Source organism: Nyctereutes procyonoides, unplaced genomic scaffold (assembly GCF_905146905.1).
Source record: "Nyctereutes procyonoides isolate TBG_1078 unplaced genomic scaffold, NYPRO_anot_genome, whole genome shotgun sequence".
Taxonomy (NCBI): Eukaryota; Metazoa; Chordata; class Mammalia; order Carnivora; family Canidae; genus Nyctereutes; species Nyctereutes procyonoides.
Genome location: NW_026575082.1, coordinates 24,063,516 through 24,076,982, shown reverse-complemented (window position 1 = coordinate 24,076,982; position 13,467 = coordinate 24,063,516). Strand labels below are relative to the sequence as shown.

Below are 13,467 nucleotides of genomic sequence, written 5' to 3'. Positions count from 1 at the left end.
TACCTTTTACTTGGACTATATCCTTATGTAAAGTCTTGCAAGAGGGTAAAAGAATCTGCTTAAATCCTAGCAGTTAACATAAAATTTCTTGCCTTACGTTTTGAGAGTGGATTTGTGTTGATATTGTTACTCAATTATTTTTTAAATTGAATTTCATTTTGCATTCCTAGAAAACATGTCAATTGGATATAATTTAGAAAAGTAAAAAAAGATTTTCATTGAGACAGTGATTGATTTTTATAGGGGTATTTTTGAGTAGATGCTCCTTTCCTTCCATATGCACCCATAGAAACTAGAGACTTGAAAGGGCTAAGAGGCACTCATAAAAATATCACTAATAACATACTTGGCAAAGTCTTTTCACATTAGATTTTCTTAGTATGTAAATTTTTAAAGGCCAAGATCAACTGTATTTGCATATTAGTTTATGACTGAAAACAAGGAGATTCAAGAAGTAAAGTCCATGGAAACTCTTCTTGGACTAATTTACATTCAGTATAGTATGTAGTAAGTGGTGTCTGAGGGCACGGCTCCAAAGATCAGATCCTCATAAATCTTTGTCCAGTAAGAACTCCCACAGAGATGGAAGGTGCAAGCCACAGGATGGACACACAAGTGCTTTTTGCTCATTGCCATTTCTCACATCATCTCTTTGTTTTTTAATTTAAATTCAATTTGCTAACATATTAGTTTCAGATATAGTTTTCAATAATTCATTGGTTGCTCTAACACCCAGTGCTCATTCCATCACATGCCCTCCTTAAGCCCATCACTCAGTCCCCTGTCCCCCCCCCCCACCTCCCCTTCAGTAACCCTCAGTTTGTTCCCCCGAGCTAAGGGTCTCTCATGGTTTGTCTTCCTCTCTGATTTTTCCCCATTCAGTTTCCTCTCCTTCCCTCATGGTCCCTTGCACTATTTCTTATATTCTGCATATGAGTGAACACATATTCAAATCATTTCTTGTGATAGAAATTGTAAGAGAGCTCATGGCTAAAACTTATCAAATTAATAAACAGTTTCTTTTTTTTAATAAACACAGTTTCTAAAAAATTATAAAGTAAATAAAAGAAAACGCCAACAGGGAAAATCTTAATAACAACGGTCACCCTGCTGTGAAAACTGAGGAAAGGTATTCTTAGCATCATTCTACATAATTATATCTCATTTTTATTAACAGATATTAAGCAAATACTTACTGTATTTATATCCACAGTGGGTAAGTAAAAATGTACATTGTGTGTACTTAAAAGAAATATAACCTGATTAGGGGTGCCTGGGTAGCTCAGTCAGTTAAGCATCTGCCTTCGGCTTAGGTCTTGAGGTCCTAGGATAGGACCTTATAGTCTTGAGGTCCAGGATCAAGCCTCGTGTCAGACTTCCTGCTCAGTAGGAAGTCTGCTTCTCCCTATTCCTCTGTCCCTTCCTCCCTTGTACTCTCTCTCTCAAATAAATAAAATCTTAAAAAAAAAAGAGAGAGAGAACTATATCCTACTGACTGATTTCTCTCTCATTACTTACCTCCTCTTCACACCTTTCTATGTTCAGAGGAGGAAAGCTGGGTGTAACTTGTTTAAATGATAAAGATAATACGTTAATTCATGTAACTGAAAGTCCAGTAAAGGGTGGGCTTGAAGAAGAGCTGAATCCTCGTTTGGTTCCTACTGTTAAGCTCATTCCTTTTTTTTTTTTTTTAAGGTTGTATCTATTTATTCATGAGAGACACGCACACAGAGAGAGAGGTAGAGACACAGGCAGAGGGAGTAGCAGGCTCCATGCAGGGAGCCCAACGGGGACTCGATCCCAGAACCCCGGGATCAGGCCCTGGGCCGAAGGCAGCACTAAACCACTGAGCCCCCGGACTTTTTAGGCTCATTCTTACGGCTGATTGTCCTTCGGGTGGGAAGTTGGTAGTTAACTACTACTAGGACTATATAGGACTTTACATCATACTTAGTAGTGGAGATAGAGTGTCCTCTTTGTGGTAGAAATAAAATTCCTTCTCAGGGGTCCCTGAGGAATGTCTGCTTGCTTTCCTGGGTTGGGCCACCTTCTAATTAATCCTGTGGCTAATGGTTGATCAAGGCCACACTGGGTTCACATGACTGAGAAGAGGAAAGGAAAATGTCAAGCCAGTGATGATCTCTGGGGCCACCAAGGGGAGTCCTGCAACCAGGAAGTCTACAGTCAGACAGATAATTATAAAACAATGCAGAAGACGGCTGGCACTCACAGCCAGTGTAGGGATATTCTTCAAAAGACTCCCAGGAGGAAGTACTGGCCTAGATCTAAAAGAATGAATAGGAATTGAGTGGACAAAGGAGACGGAGAGAAGGAAAAAAAAATTGAGTAGAGAGAGCATCATGTTATAAAAAAGCAGTTTTATTGTAAAACCCGAAATAACAATCAGTGTAGAAGAAATTTCTTGAGTAAAAATCGGCAAGGTAACCACAAGAACACTAGGAAAGATTTAAAAACTGGCAAAGAGACCTTCCTCCCCATACTGTGGCTAAGTTCCCGATGGTTACCTGAATGTTAGGGGAAGGAATCTGCACGCGCCTCTCCAGCGAGCAGTACAGTATCCTACAGAAGGAGTCCGCTGAGGGAGCTCAATTTGCTGTTTAGGATTTCTATGCTTCTAAAAGGAAAGGACTTCATCTACTCAGTTTTTTTCTCTAAGATCCTTAACTTCATACTAAGTACAAAATATGGTCATTGAATCCTGTTTAAAGTCGAGATCCTCGAAGGTTTACAGAGTCCCGACTCCCACACTTAGGGGTGGCATTCGAGGGGCTGTGCCCTTCCGGTAGTCAGGGCAAAACAAACTTGAAAACAGTAAAAACAAATAAAAATAATTTAAAAAGCCCCAAACTCCATAATAAATCCCAAACTCCACATCCTCCCTGTCGTACCCGAGGAAGAAAAGCGGGAGTAAACGTTGTGCAGTCCATGGTCTCTCCATTCAGGGCCATCCCCCGTGTGCACGTGTGTCCACCAGGACCACTTTGTGATTTTGCTGCTACTGCCAAGAGTTTGGTCACGCGGAATTGGCGTGCTTACTCGCCGGGTGCCGGGTGCCGGGTGCTGGGTGCTGGGTGCTGGGGGATCAGGAGACTGGGCCCAGGGACCTGTCCATTGTGAGGCATTGCCCCTGACTCCTTCACTCCTGAGCTCCTCTGGTTTCATCGCCTCACGACTGTACTGATCTGCTTAGGGCTTCCCGTTGCTCTTAGAGTGAGACCAGGCCCTCCTCACAAGCTACAGAGCAAGGCGTGGTCCAGCCCGGTGGCCTCCCCAGCGCCTTGGGTTGTGGGAAGTCCCAGTCTGGCTTTCCTCCTGACCCTCAAAGCTATCAGCTTGTCTCCGCTCAGTGTGGCGTGCCCTCAGAGGGCTTGCATGCACTGCTCCCACCTACGACCCCAGGGGCCGTCCTCCTGCTTCTGGTCATGCTTCCCTTCCCTGCCTCTGCCTGGTCACCTCTCCCCTACTTTGCTTCAAATCGTCCCTCTGCTCTCCTCCGGCCGCCTCGGGAATCCCGAGTTTCCTCCTCTACAGCAGGTGACCGAGTCCGCAGATTGAAGACATTAGACTCTGTGCTTATAGAAGTGGTTACAGGCTGGATTCCATTCCTGGTTTCATTATCAGCCCAGGAGTCAGTTAACACAACTGCTCTGAGCCTCGGTTTCCTCATCTGTAGGCTGGTGCTAAGTTATGGACTAGACGGGTTGTTGGGAGAATTTGCTGAGAATCTGGACTTGCAGAACATGGTAGGCTTTCAATAAATGTTCATAGGAAATATGGTGCATGGTTAGGACGCCACTGCCTATAGTCCCCACACGAACATGGGCATGAATGTGCATACGGGCATGAGCTCGGGGCTGAGAAGACCTGGCTGCAGCAGCTGGGTCCTGCCACTTACTAGTCAAGTGATATCAGAAGATCCATCCAGCTTCTCCGAGCCTCAAAGCCCCCAACGATGACAATGGCGATAACATTGATGCCTCCCAGGGTTGCTATGAGCATCAAGTGAGTTAATATAGGAAAATGTTTTGTAAACCTTGGAGTTAAAAACACTCGAATCTGTCTTTCTATAATTCTGGCTGCTCTCTCAGTGCTTCACTACGTAAGCTTTGCCTCTGCAGTAGGATCCGAAGTCCCCTTGGCTGGACCCATGATAACCTCTAATGTGGGCCTCAGCACAGCAAGGACGTATAATAAGATCTGATGAAAGTCAGACCCACAGGAGTTATCGCCTGCTACCTGTTAGGATGACTATCACGAAGAAGACAAGAGGTAGTTTATTCAAGGATGTGGAGGAAGGGGAACCCTCATGAACTGCTGGTGGGCGTGTAAATTGGTGCAGCCACTATGGAAAACCATGTGAAACAATATCCCCCAGTTTATTTGACAAAGTGACAAGGCCAGCATAACATAAATAGCAAAATCTGAGAAAGACACACAAAGACAAAAAAAACTTCAAAGCAAATCTAGCAGAATTTTAAAAGAGTGAGCCTGGCGATACCCTGGGTTACTTGCAGGAGGCGTCAGACGCCAGTGTTTTAGGTAGCAGAGGTCTAGAAAGAAACTATCGCCAAAAGCCAGGATATTTGGCCAGGGGAAAATCCGTTTTCTCCTTTTGCTCACGTGGCAGACAGTCCCGGACCAACAAGAGGGTGTGTATCAGGGTCACGGCCGGCTGAGTGTTTCCCAGGCTCTGGTTTCCCAGGAACCAGGGGCTGACTCCGGATAGGAGGATTTAACAGGGAGAGGAGAGGCTGAGCTGTCACACTCTCTGGCAGCATTTGCATCAGTGCATAATAGAAAGAGAAAGGAAGCAATGTCAAAAAGAACAACCAGCTAGAAAACACATTTGAACGCACTTTTGGGGAAGGACTTTCCAGAAGCACGAGAACATTGTTGTATGCAAGCGCCCTTAGAGCTCCAAAGGCCGGTGGCCGGCTGCGCGGCCTGGCCAGCTCTCTGTCTCTAGCCACTAGGTGGTAGCTCAGCCCAAGGCTGGGAAGAGAAAGCGAACCGGGTCCAAAGTGGGTGGCAACAGGGAGGCGGGTCGGCAAGCGGCATAAAGGCCAGAGAGTCCTGACTGAGGCTCAGGCTGCCCTAGCACTTGGCTCAGAGGATCCTGTCCCAGGGTGATGGCATTTAGCCAGTGGATGCCAGGTGCCCAGGCTGAGCCAGCGTCCCCGGCGAGGACCCCAAAGGCTGCTGTGCGAGAGAAGAGGTGCGGCGGAGCCCTGGTAAATAGCCGCATTTTCTATTAAAATTGTCTTGGAAGGAATGCAGCATTATGCCTGACTTACATGTGGAAGAGAGCTAACTGGGTATTTAAACAGCTTGATATGATGTTTAAGGCAATACTTTAATTGGTCGACATCTCAGATATAATAGCAAATAGATTACAAGTTAATAAATACTTTTTACTGATGATGAGAATGCTGACAAAAAAATCTAGCTCTATCCCCAAATGTGCTCTGAGTCTGGATAACAAGGCATTTTTAAAGATAAATTATAGGAGAAAAATTGAGCAACAAAGGAATGAAGTATCTTGCTCTATTTGGCAAATTTAAATCCTTTGTTTCTGTGAAATTTCTGAGACTATCTGTCAATCAGACTTTGTGGAGTTTCAAAAGCAGAAGTCCCGGAAAATATTTATTAAGGGAAAAACAGCATTCTGTGAGCTCCAATTTTAATACATATGTGCAACTTAGGTTTACGCATTGAAGACAGTAACTTTTTGCCTGTGATCATGCTCACATTATCACCCTGGTTAGACTCCCTTACAACTAGGGGGACCGAGTCCTAGTGGGTTTTAGAAGTATGAGGACAAATTCTGAGAGGCACCCATCTTTTTCTCTTAGGAGAGAAAGAAGGCCTGCCAGTCCTTCATAAATCTGTTCTCACTTGAGAAAAATGCAGTGCAGTTGCCTTGGAAATATGAAAATCAGACTGCAAGGGACTTTGTAGGTTGTGGGTTCAGGGCACTTCTGAGAGCAAACTCGGGTGCTAGGACAATAAGCATAAAAAGTGAAAGTGTCCTGGGCACATTGAGATGTATGGTCACTCCAGTAAGAGGCATGTGAAAGACCAGGAGCCAAAGGAAGGAAGGCAGAGGAAGCTGATGAAAAAATTGTTTTTAATTTTTTAAATTATTTTTTTTGTAAATTTATTTTTTATTGGTGTTCAATTTGGCAACATAGAGAATAACACCCAGTGCTCATCCCATCAAGTGCCCCCTCAGTGCCCATCACCCAGTCACCCCCGCCCCCCCCACACCTCCCCTTCCACCACCCCTAGTTCATTTCCCAGAATTAGGAGTCTCTCATGTCCTGTCTCCCTTTCCGATATTTCCCACTCATTTAACTATTTTCTAACATTTAACTCATTTCCCACTCATTTAACTATTTTTTATATTCCCCACATGAATGAGACCATATAATGTGTGTCCTTCTCTGATGGACTTACTTCACTCAGCATCATACCCTCCAGGTCCATCCATGTCGAAGCAAATGGTGGGTGTTTGTCGTTTCTAATGGCTGAGGAATATCCCGCTGTATACAGAGACCACAGCTTCTTTATCCATTCGCTGATGAACATTCTAAGCCCGCGTGGGGGGTGGGGCACATGCCAGGGACCCAGGCGGATTGGGGCACCCCAGCCTCAGGCTCATGTGTTGAGTCCATCCAGCCTCGTTCCTAGGTTGTGCTTGCCCTTGGATGCTGTCGTGCTCCTTTGGTAGACCGTTAACCTCTCTGAATCACGAATTCAAACCTGTTTTACAGTAAATTTGTTGCCAAGAAGAGGAACAATGAATTCCTCATTTCACTTGCTTTTCTTGGATCTCAACTCGAATGCCACAGAGGGCAACTTTTCAGGACCAAATGTCAAGAACAAGTCTTCGCCGTGTGAAGAGATGGGCATTGCTGTGGAGGTGTTTCTGACTCTAGGTCTCATCAGCCTCTTGGAGAACATCCTGGTTATAGGAGCCATAGTGAAGAACAAGAACCTGCACTCCCCCATGTATTTCTTTGTGTGCAGCTTAGCGGTAGCTGACATGCTAGTGAGCATGTCTAACACCTGGGAGACCATCACCATATACTTAATAAATAATAAGCACGTGGTGATAGCAGATGCTTTTGTGCGTCACATTGACAATGTGTTCGACTCCATGATCTGCATTTCCGTGGTGGCTTCCATGTGCAGCTTGCTGGCCATCGCGGTGGACAGGTACGTCACCATCTTCTACGCCCTGCGCTACCACCACATCATGACCGTGAGGCGTTCCAGAGTGATTATCACGTGTATCTGGACCTTTTGCACAGGCTGCGGCATCGTTTTCATCGTCTACTATGAGTCCACGTATGTCATCGTCTGCCTCATCTCCATGTTCTTCACCATGCTCTTCCTCATGGTGTCCCTGTACATACACATGTTCCTCCTGGCGCGGACTCACGTCAAGCGGATAGCAGCTCTGCGTGGCTGCAGCTCTGTGAGGCAGACGGCCAGCATGAGAGGGGCCGTCACCCTGACCATGTTGCTGGGCATCTTCATCGTGTGCTGGGCTCCGTTCTTCCTCCATCTCATCTTGATGATTTCCTGCCCCCAGAACTTCTACTGTTCTTGCTTTATGTCTTACTTTAATATGTACCTCATACTCATCATGTGTAATTCTGTCATCGACCCTCTGATATATGCCTTCCGCAGCCAGGAGATGAGGAAGTCCTTCAAAGAGATCATTTGTTGCCACGGTTTCCGAATACCCCGCAGGTTCCTTAGCAGGTATTAAGCAAGAAGTTCTTCCTTATGCACCTTCGTACAGCCAAGGAGGGAGCCAGAAAGCTGGAAATCAGAAGTATGCATCCTGTTAATCTTTATTCTATGTCTAAGTTGTCCTGTATTTCCCCCTGCGGAAGTTGTTGGGTCAGACAAGCACGTGCCGCTTACCCATTTGGGGAATGGTGTGTGACCGTTTCTTACTGTCCCATCTCATTCCTGATTTTTCTCCCGGTCCTACCCATTTCTGGCGGTCTGGTCTATCCTCCATCAAGTAAGTCTGCGTTCAGGGAAGATAAAGCCTTCTGGACGGAGATCTCAGCGGGAGGAACAGCTACCACTGAAGTCATGAAAGACAAGCTGCGTGGTTACTTTCTTTCCCCAGGAGCAGCTCCGTCATTTAGCTTGATGCTCCCGCGAGTCACCCGTGCTCTTCAGGGCAGAATTAAATGGTCTAATTCTTTCCATTTGAGATTTGATTCATTTGTTATGGGACATCTCTACAGCTCTCTTTTCCTGAACTTTTGATTTTCTGCATTATGTCCGTAATTGTCCAAGGATGGAATTGCCTTAATTACACTTCTGTCAATCATGTTTTCGTACCTGCCCAGACATGAGCCTTGCCTCATGTGGTGTGAAAGCCTCTTTGTCTTATTCTCACTCGGTCCAGGGTTTCCAAATCAGTGTTTTGGGGTCATGTTATGGGCTCTAGGTGCCACCCACCCTGCATATAGCACATGCCCATAGTCAAGTTATCTTTGACCTTCTCAGACAGAATGTCTTGGATTCTGAGACCCCTTCACTGTATACTTTGCACATTGCAGCCTGGCTCGGGCGCCGGCCATCAGGTGCCCATCTAATGCATAGAATCTCGTCTTCTCTGATGTAGAAGGGAGGGAGAAAATTTCAGGTTAGGTCTTGACTCTGCCACCGACAGGCAATGTCACCTTAGCCATCTCATTTCAGTTTTCACATCTGTGTTGATGTCACTGGATGTCACTGGATGGTCATAAGAACTGCATGAAAAAGTGTGAGAACATCTTGAAAACTTGTGAAGCACCATAAAGATTCACTACTTATTTTAAAGAAATGTTGCTGATGGTTGGGCCTCTGGGTGGCTCAGTCAGTTAAGCATCTGCCTTCAGCTCAGGTCGTAATCCTGGAGTCCTAGAGTCAAGCCCCGAGTCATAGGGCTCCCTGCCCAGTGGGAAATCTGATTCTCCCTTTGCCCCTCCCCCGCTCCTTCTCTCTCCCTCTTTCACTCATTCTGTCTCTCAAATACATAAAGTCTCAAAAAAAAAAGTTTTAGATGGGATAAATACAAGGGGAGGATGCAGAAGGCAGTGCTCACTGGTCAGTAGTTGGAACAGTGACCCAGAAAGCAGGAGGACTGCTTTGCCACAGAGCAGTTCTGTTACCTTGGGCACATCTCTAACTGCTTGGTCTCAGTGCTCTTATCCAGAGTGAAGAGCTTGGTCCTTACAGCTCTCATATTCCATCCTATTATTTTTGGTGTTAATATCTTCTCTTTTGTTTTGGATATTCATGTCTAGACTATTCCCAGGGAAGGAAATATAAAGTATAAATAAAGACCATGGGGGTCACACAATGATGAGCTGTTGAAGTCTATGGGAGCAGAGGAACTTCCTGGGTATAGTTCCTTTTTTTTTTTTTATAAATTTATTTTTTATTGGTGTTCAATTTGCCAAGATATAGAGTAACACTTCCTGGGTAGAGTCCACACAAATAACTTATAGACATGATCCTCCCATTTGGCAGCTCAGAGTAAAAACAGAACAAGACAAAACAACAACAACAAACTACCAGTGCTGGCACAAGCAGGAAAGTGGATAAAGTATCCAAATCTTTGGAAAATGGCAAGTTAGCAGGTTGTTGACAACTGAGGTGTAAAAGAATAGCAAGCTCTTCAAATGCTTCCCAACATTTTAGCAGAACCTCCTTGTTTCTACTCATGCACGTAAGTGATCTCTGCATAGTTATGATGGGAAACTGCAGTCCGTGATGTCTTTAGCAGTTTCTAGCACAGAGTAGGCACTCGACTGATGTTTGTTATTGGTGCTAAACAAATGTGTACTTAATCTGCTGCCCATAGCAGATTGCCTGGTGGCACTCTGAGTGCTAACTGAGGTCAGTAGGGCTCCCATCCTTGGGTAGGATCAAACTTCAGCTCCAGTGGTTTACATTGGCTCCACCGGGGAATCCAGTTCTAGTTAGGCTCTCTGCTCTGGTGCTTCAGGGCTTCAAACAAGGTTTTTACCTTTTCTATAAAGGTCTTTAGGGAAATACTCAAATGTCTTAATGTCTATATATTGAGACAGAAATAATTAGTATTCAGATGTGTTTTCAGTTGGAAGGAATACATGTATATAATGACATGGCAAATATCTGTAAGTGAGCCAATCCCTGGAATCCCAGCACAAAGTCCCCTCCACAAAATGAACTGTGTAATTATTGTATGGTGTTATATAGGAACTCCTTCTGCTTATGTAGGGACTATATTTGATGTAAAATTTTATGTGTTCAAAGAAATGGTTAATAAAATGGAAGGACTAGGCCACCCTTTTGAACTGATTGTTCTGTTGTGTGATATTCAGAGCATTTTTGGTCTTCTTGCCAATTTGTCAGCAGCTGCTGCAGAATGAGAAGGTACATTCATTAGTGATGAAGTTTCCTTGACTGTAGTTATTATCTGTATGATGGCCATTTCTCAGTTCAAAATGATTTAACTCCTGAAAATAAAGTGAAATTGTAAACTTGACATTATATATAGTCCAAAAGTCTGACTTTTAGTAAATAAGTAACTATCTTGGGGATAGCACCTATTAGTATTCAGTACGGGGCTAGAACCAGTGGCCATTAGATAATGTCCACCATCAAAGGGATTACAGGATTACAGGGCATAAATTTTTTTCAAGATGGGAATATTTCAAGATACAGGGAAGCTTTGCCCACAATTCAAGATTCTGCATATAATTAAATGTGAATTTATGGGGCATAGACCATACACGTAAAATGAAGGCTCTCATACTCTTCTATGGCTGTAACGGCAATTCTCACTGGGGGAATGTAGGGTGCATATCAGAGGTTTGGAGTGAGGGAATAACTGAAAAGGTAAGTAGTCTCTACATCAGGCCCAGAAGTGGCTCCTCTTGATCTGGAGACCAATAAACCAAAAGGATAATTTATATGATACTTCCCCCCAATGAATAATGGTGGAACAGGAGACCACACACACACACTCTCATTCAAGAATGGGAAAAACGGGAGATGACGCATTACACATCCAGGGCTCAACAGACCCTGCGGCTACTGCTACCATATTGGACAGCACAGATCTAGATGTATTTCCTAGGCTTGCTGTATGTTTCTCCTTTTCACTCCTTGACTTTTTCTTTCTTCTTATCCATGTATGCTTTGAATCTAACAGGCTTTGGGGGAGACTCATGCATTTAGTTTCTTTTTTTCTTGAGCCATTTTGTCTAACTGAAGTCCTTGACTCCAGATTTTTTGAATTTTTCTTTTCCTTAAAGATGTGTCCAAATGTATCACAAAGAATCTTATTTATTTCTAAAACTGTGATAAAATACATATAAATACATATAACATGAAATATGTCATTTTAATTTTTAAGTCTACAGTTCAGTGGCATTAAGTGCATTCACAGTTGTGCTGTTTTTATTCATATTTGCATTCAGTCACTTCTTTCCTTAGCTCATCTCTTTCTTGTAGTATCTCATTAAATCCCCCCAATAACCAACACACACTACTGATGTCCTGTTTTCCAACGTATCCCTGTATAATTTTGTATATTTTCCATAAGTCAGACTCTCTTTTTCTTTACCACATAACATGCACTGCCATCCTTCCTTGTTCTCTATGTACCATTTTAAGTTTTGATTCAGCCATTTTTCTTTTTTCTTTCATTTACTTTTTTAAAATTTAAATTCAACTTGTCAACATATAGTGTAACACCCAGTGCTCATCCCATCAAGTGCCCTCCTCATTGCCCGTCCCCCAGCTACCCCATCCCCCTGCCCACCTCCCCTTCAGCAACCCTTTGTTTGATTCAGCCACTTTTAAGCAACAATTTCTGTACTTGTCAGGATAGTCGAGGCCAGTGCTTATCAAACTTCAATAGCCATGAAACATGAGGAGAACTTATTAGAATCAGATTCAGATCTGGTGAGTCTGGAGTAGGAAGTTAGATTTTGCATTTTTAAGAAGCTCCCAAGTGCTGTTGGTCCAAGGGCCACACTTTGAAAACCAAGATTATCTTGTAGAAACAAACAGCTCTCCAGTCTCAGTGACTTAGCATAACAAAAATTTATATTTCCTCCATGTTACATGCTTAGCACAAATTAGCAGATAGTCTCATTGTAGTTACTCAGGGACTCAGGGTGATGGAAGCTCCATCCAGATATGTGAGTTTTTATTTCTACTCACATTTCCTTTTTTTTTTTTTTAAAGAGATTTTATTTATTTATTCATGAGAGACACACACACAGAGAGAGGCAAAGACTCAGGCAGAGAGAGAAGCAGGCTCTATGCAGGGGGCCCAACGTGGGACTCAATCCTGGGTCTCCAGGATCACATCCTGGGCTGAAAATGGCACTAAACCATTAGGCCACGCGGGCTGCCCACTCTACTCACATTTCCATTGTCAAAATAAGTCCCATGATCTAACATCAAAGTGAGCTGGAGACATTGAACAACTTCGATCATGCGCAGCCATAATGCCAGTAAGTGTGGCCATTCAGTGTCTTTGTCCTCAAGGAGCTGATAGACTAAGTTCAATTATAATAGTCATATATACAGGAAAGTACATTCTATGTAATTATAAATGAACTCGTGTGGCTTAGAGTGATATTTCAATATATAATAAAACAGCTATTTGGTCTCTATTCTTATTCCTGGTACAGTATTCCTCAAGCCTTTGGAATTCCCTAAATAATGAGAGCAATACAGGTGTCCTTTGTTATGTTAATGAGCTGACTTTTAGAATACCCCTAAAGGATTCAGAATTACCTAGGGCTGGGGGCTGGTCAACAGAGGAATCAACCACGAGATTAGAAGGTTAGAATGGTTCAGTCCTATCTCCACTATCACCCCATTCCCTGACCTCCAGGAAGTGAGTGGGGTGCCGGAGATTGAGTTCAATCATCACTGGCCAATAATTTTATCAGTCACGCCAATGTAATGAAGGCTTTATAAAAATCCAAAATGACAGGCTTTAGAGAATTTTCAGGTTGGTGAACATGGGAAGGCTGTGGGGAGCAAAAGAAAATGGAAGCTCCCTTTTTCCGTGCCTTGTCTTATGCACCTCTTCTAACTGGCTCTTTAATTTTCTTTTCTTTTTTCTTTTCTTTTCTTTTCTTCTTTTCATTTCTTTTCTCTTTTCTTTTTTCTTTTTTTCTTTTCTCTTTTTTTTCTCTTTCTTTCTTTCTTTCTTTCTTTCTTTCTTTCTTTCTTTCTTTCTTTCTTTCTTTCTTTCTAATAATAAGCCAGTAATCTCATAAGTAAAATGTTTTTCTGAGTTCTGTGAGCCTTTTTAGCAAATTAATCAAACCAAAGGAGGGGGTTGTGGCATCCTTCTATCTATAGCCAGTGGGTCTGAAGCACAGGTGACAACTGGACTTGCCATTGGTGTCTGAAGTGAGGTGG

The 13,467-nt window shown here is 43.4% G+C and overlaps 1 protein-coding gene across 1 annotated transcript; it reads left to right on the top strand.

Moving 5' to 3' along the window:
• The first annotated feature begins 5,121 nt into the window (after window positions 1-5,121).
• On the top strand, window positions 5,122-10,569 carry LOC129514529 (melanocortin receptor 5). Its single transcript, XM_055333160.1, has 2 exons — window positions 5,122-5,252; window positions 6,795-10,569. The coding sequence occupies exon 2, from the start codon at window positions 6,821-6,823 to the stop codon at window positions 7,796-7,798; it is 978 nt and encodes a 325-aa protein (XP_055189135.1). The 5' UTR covers window positions 5,122-5,252; window positions 6,795-6,820; the 3' UTR covers window positions 7,799-10,569.
• Window positions 10,570-13,467: the final 2,898 nt, after the last annotated feature.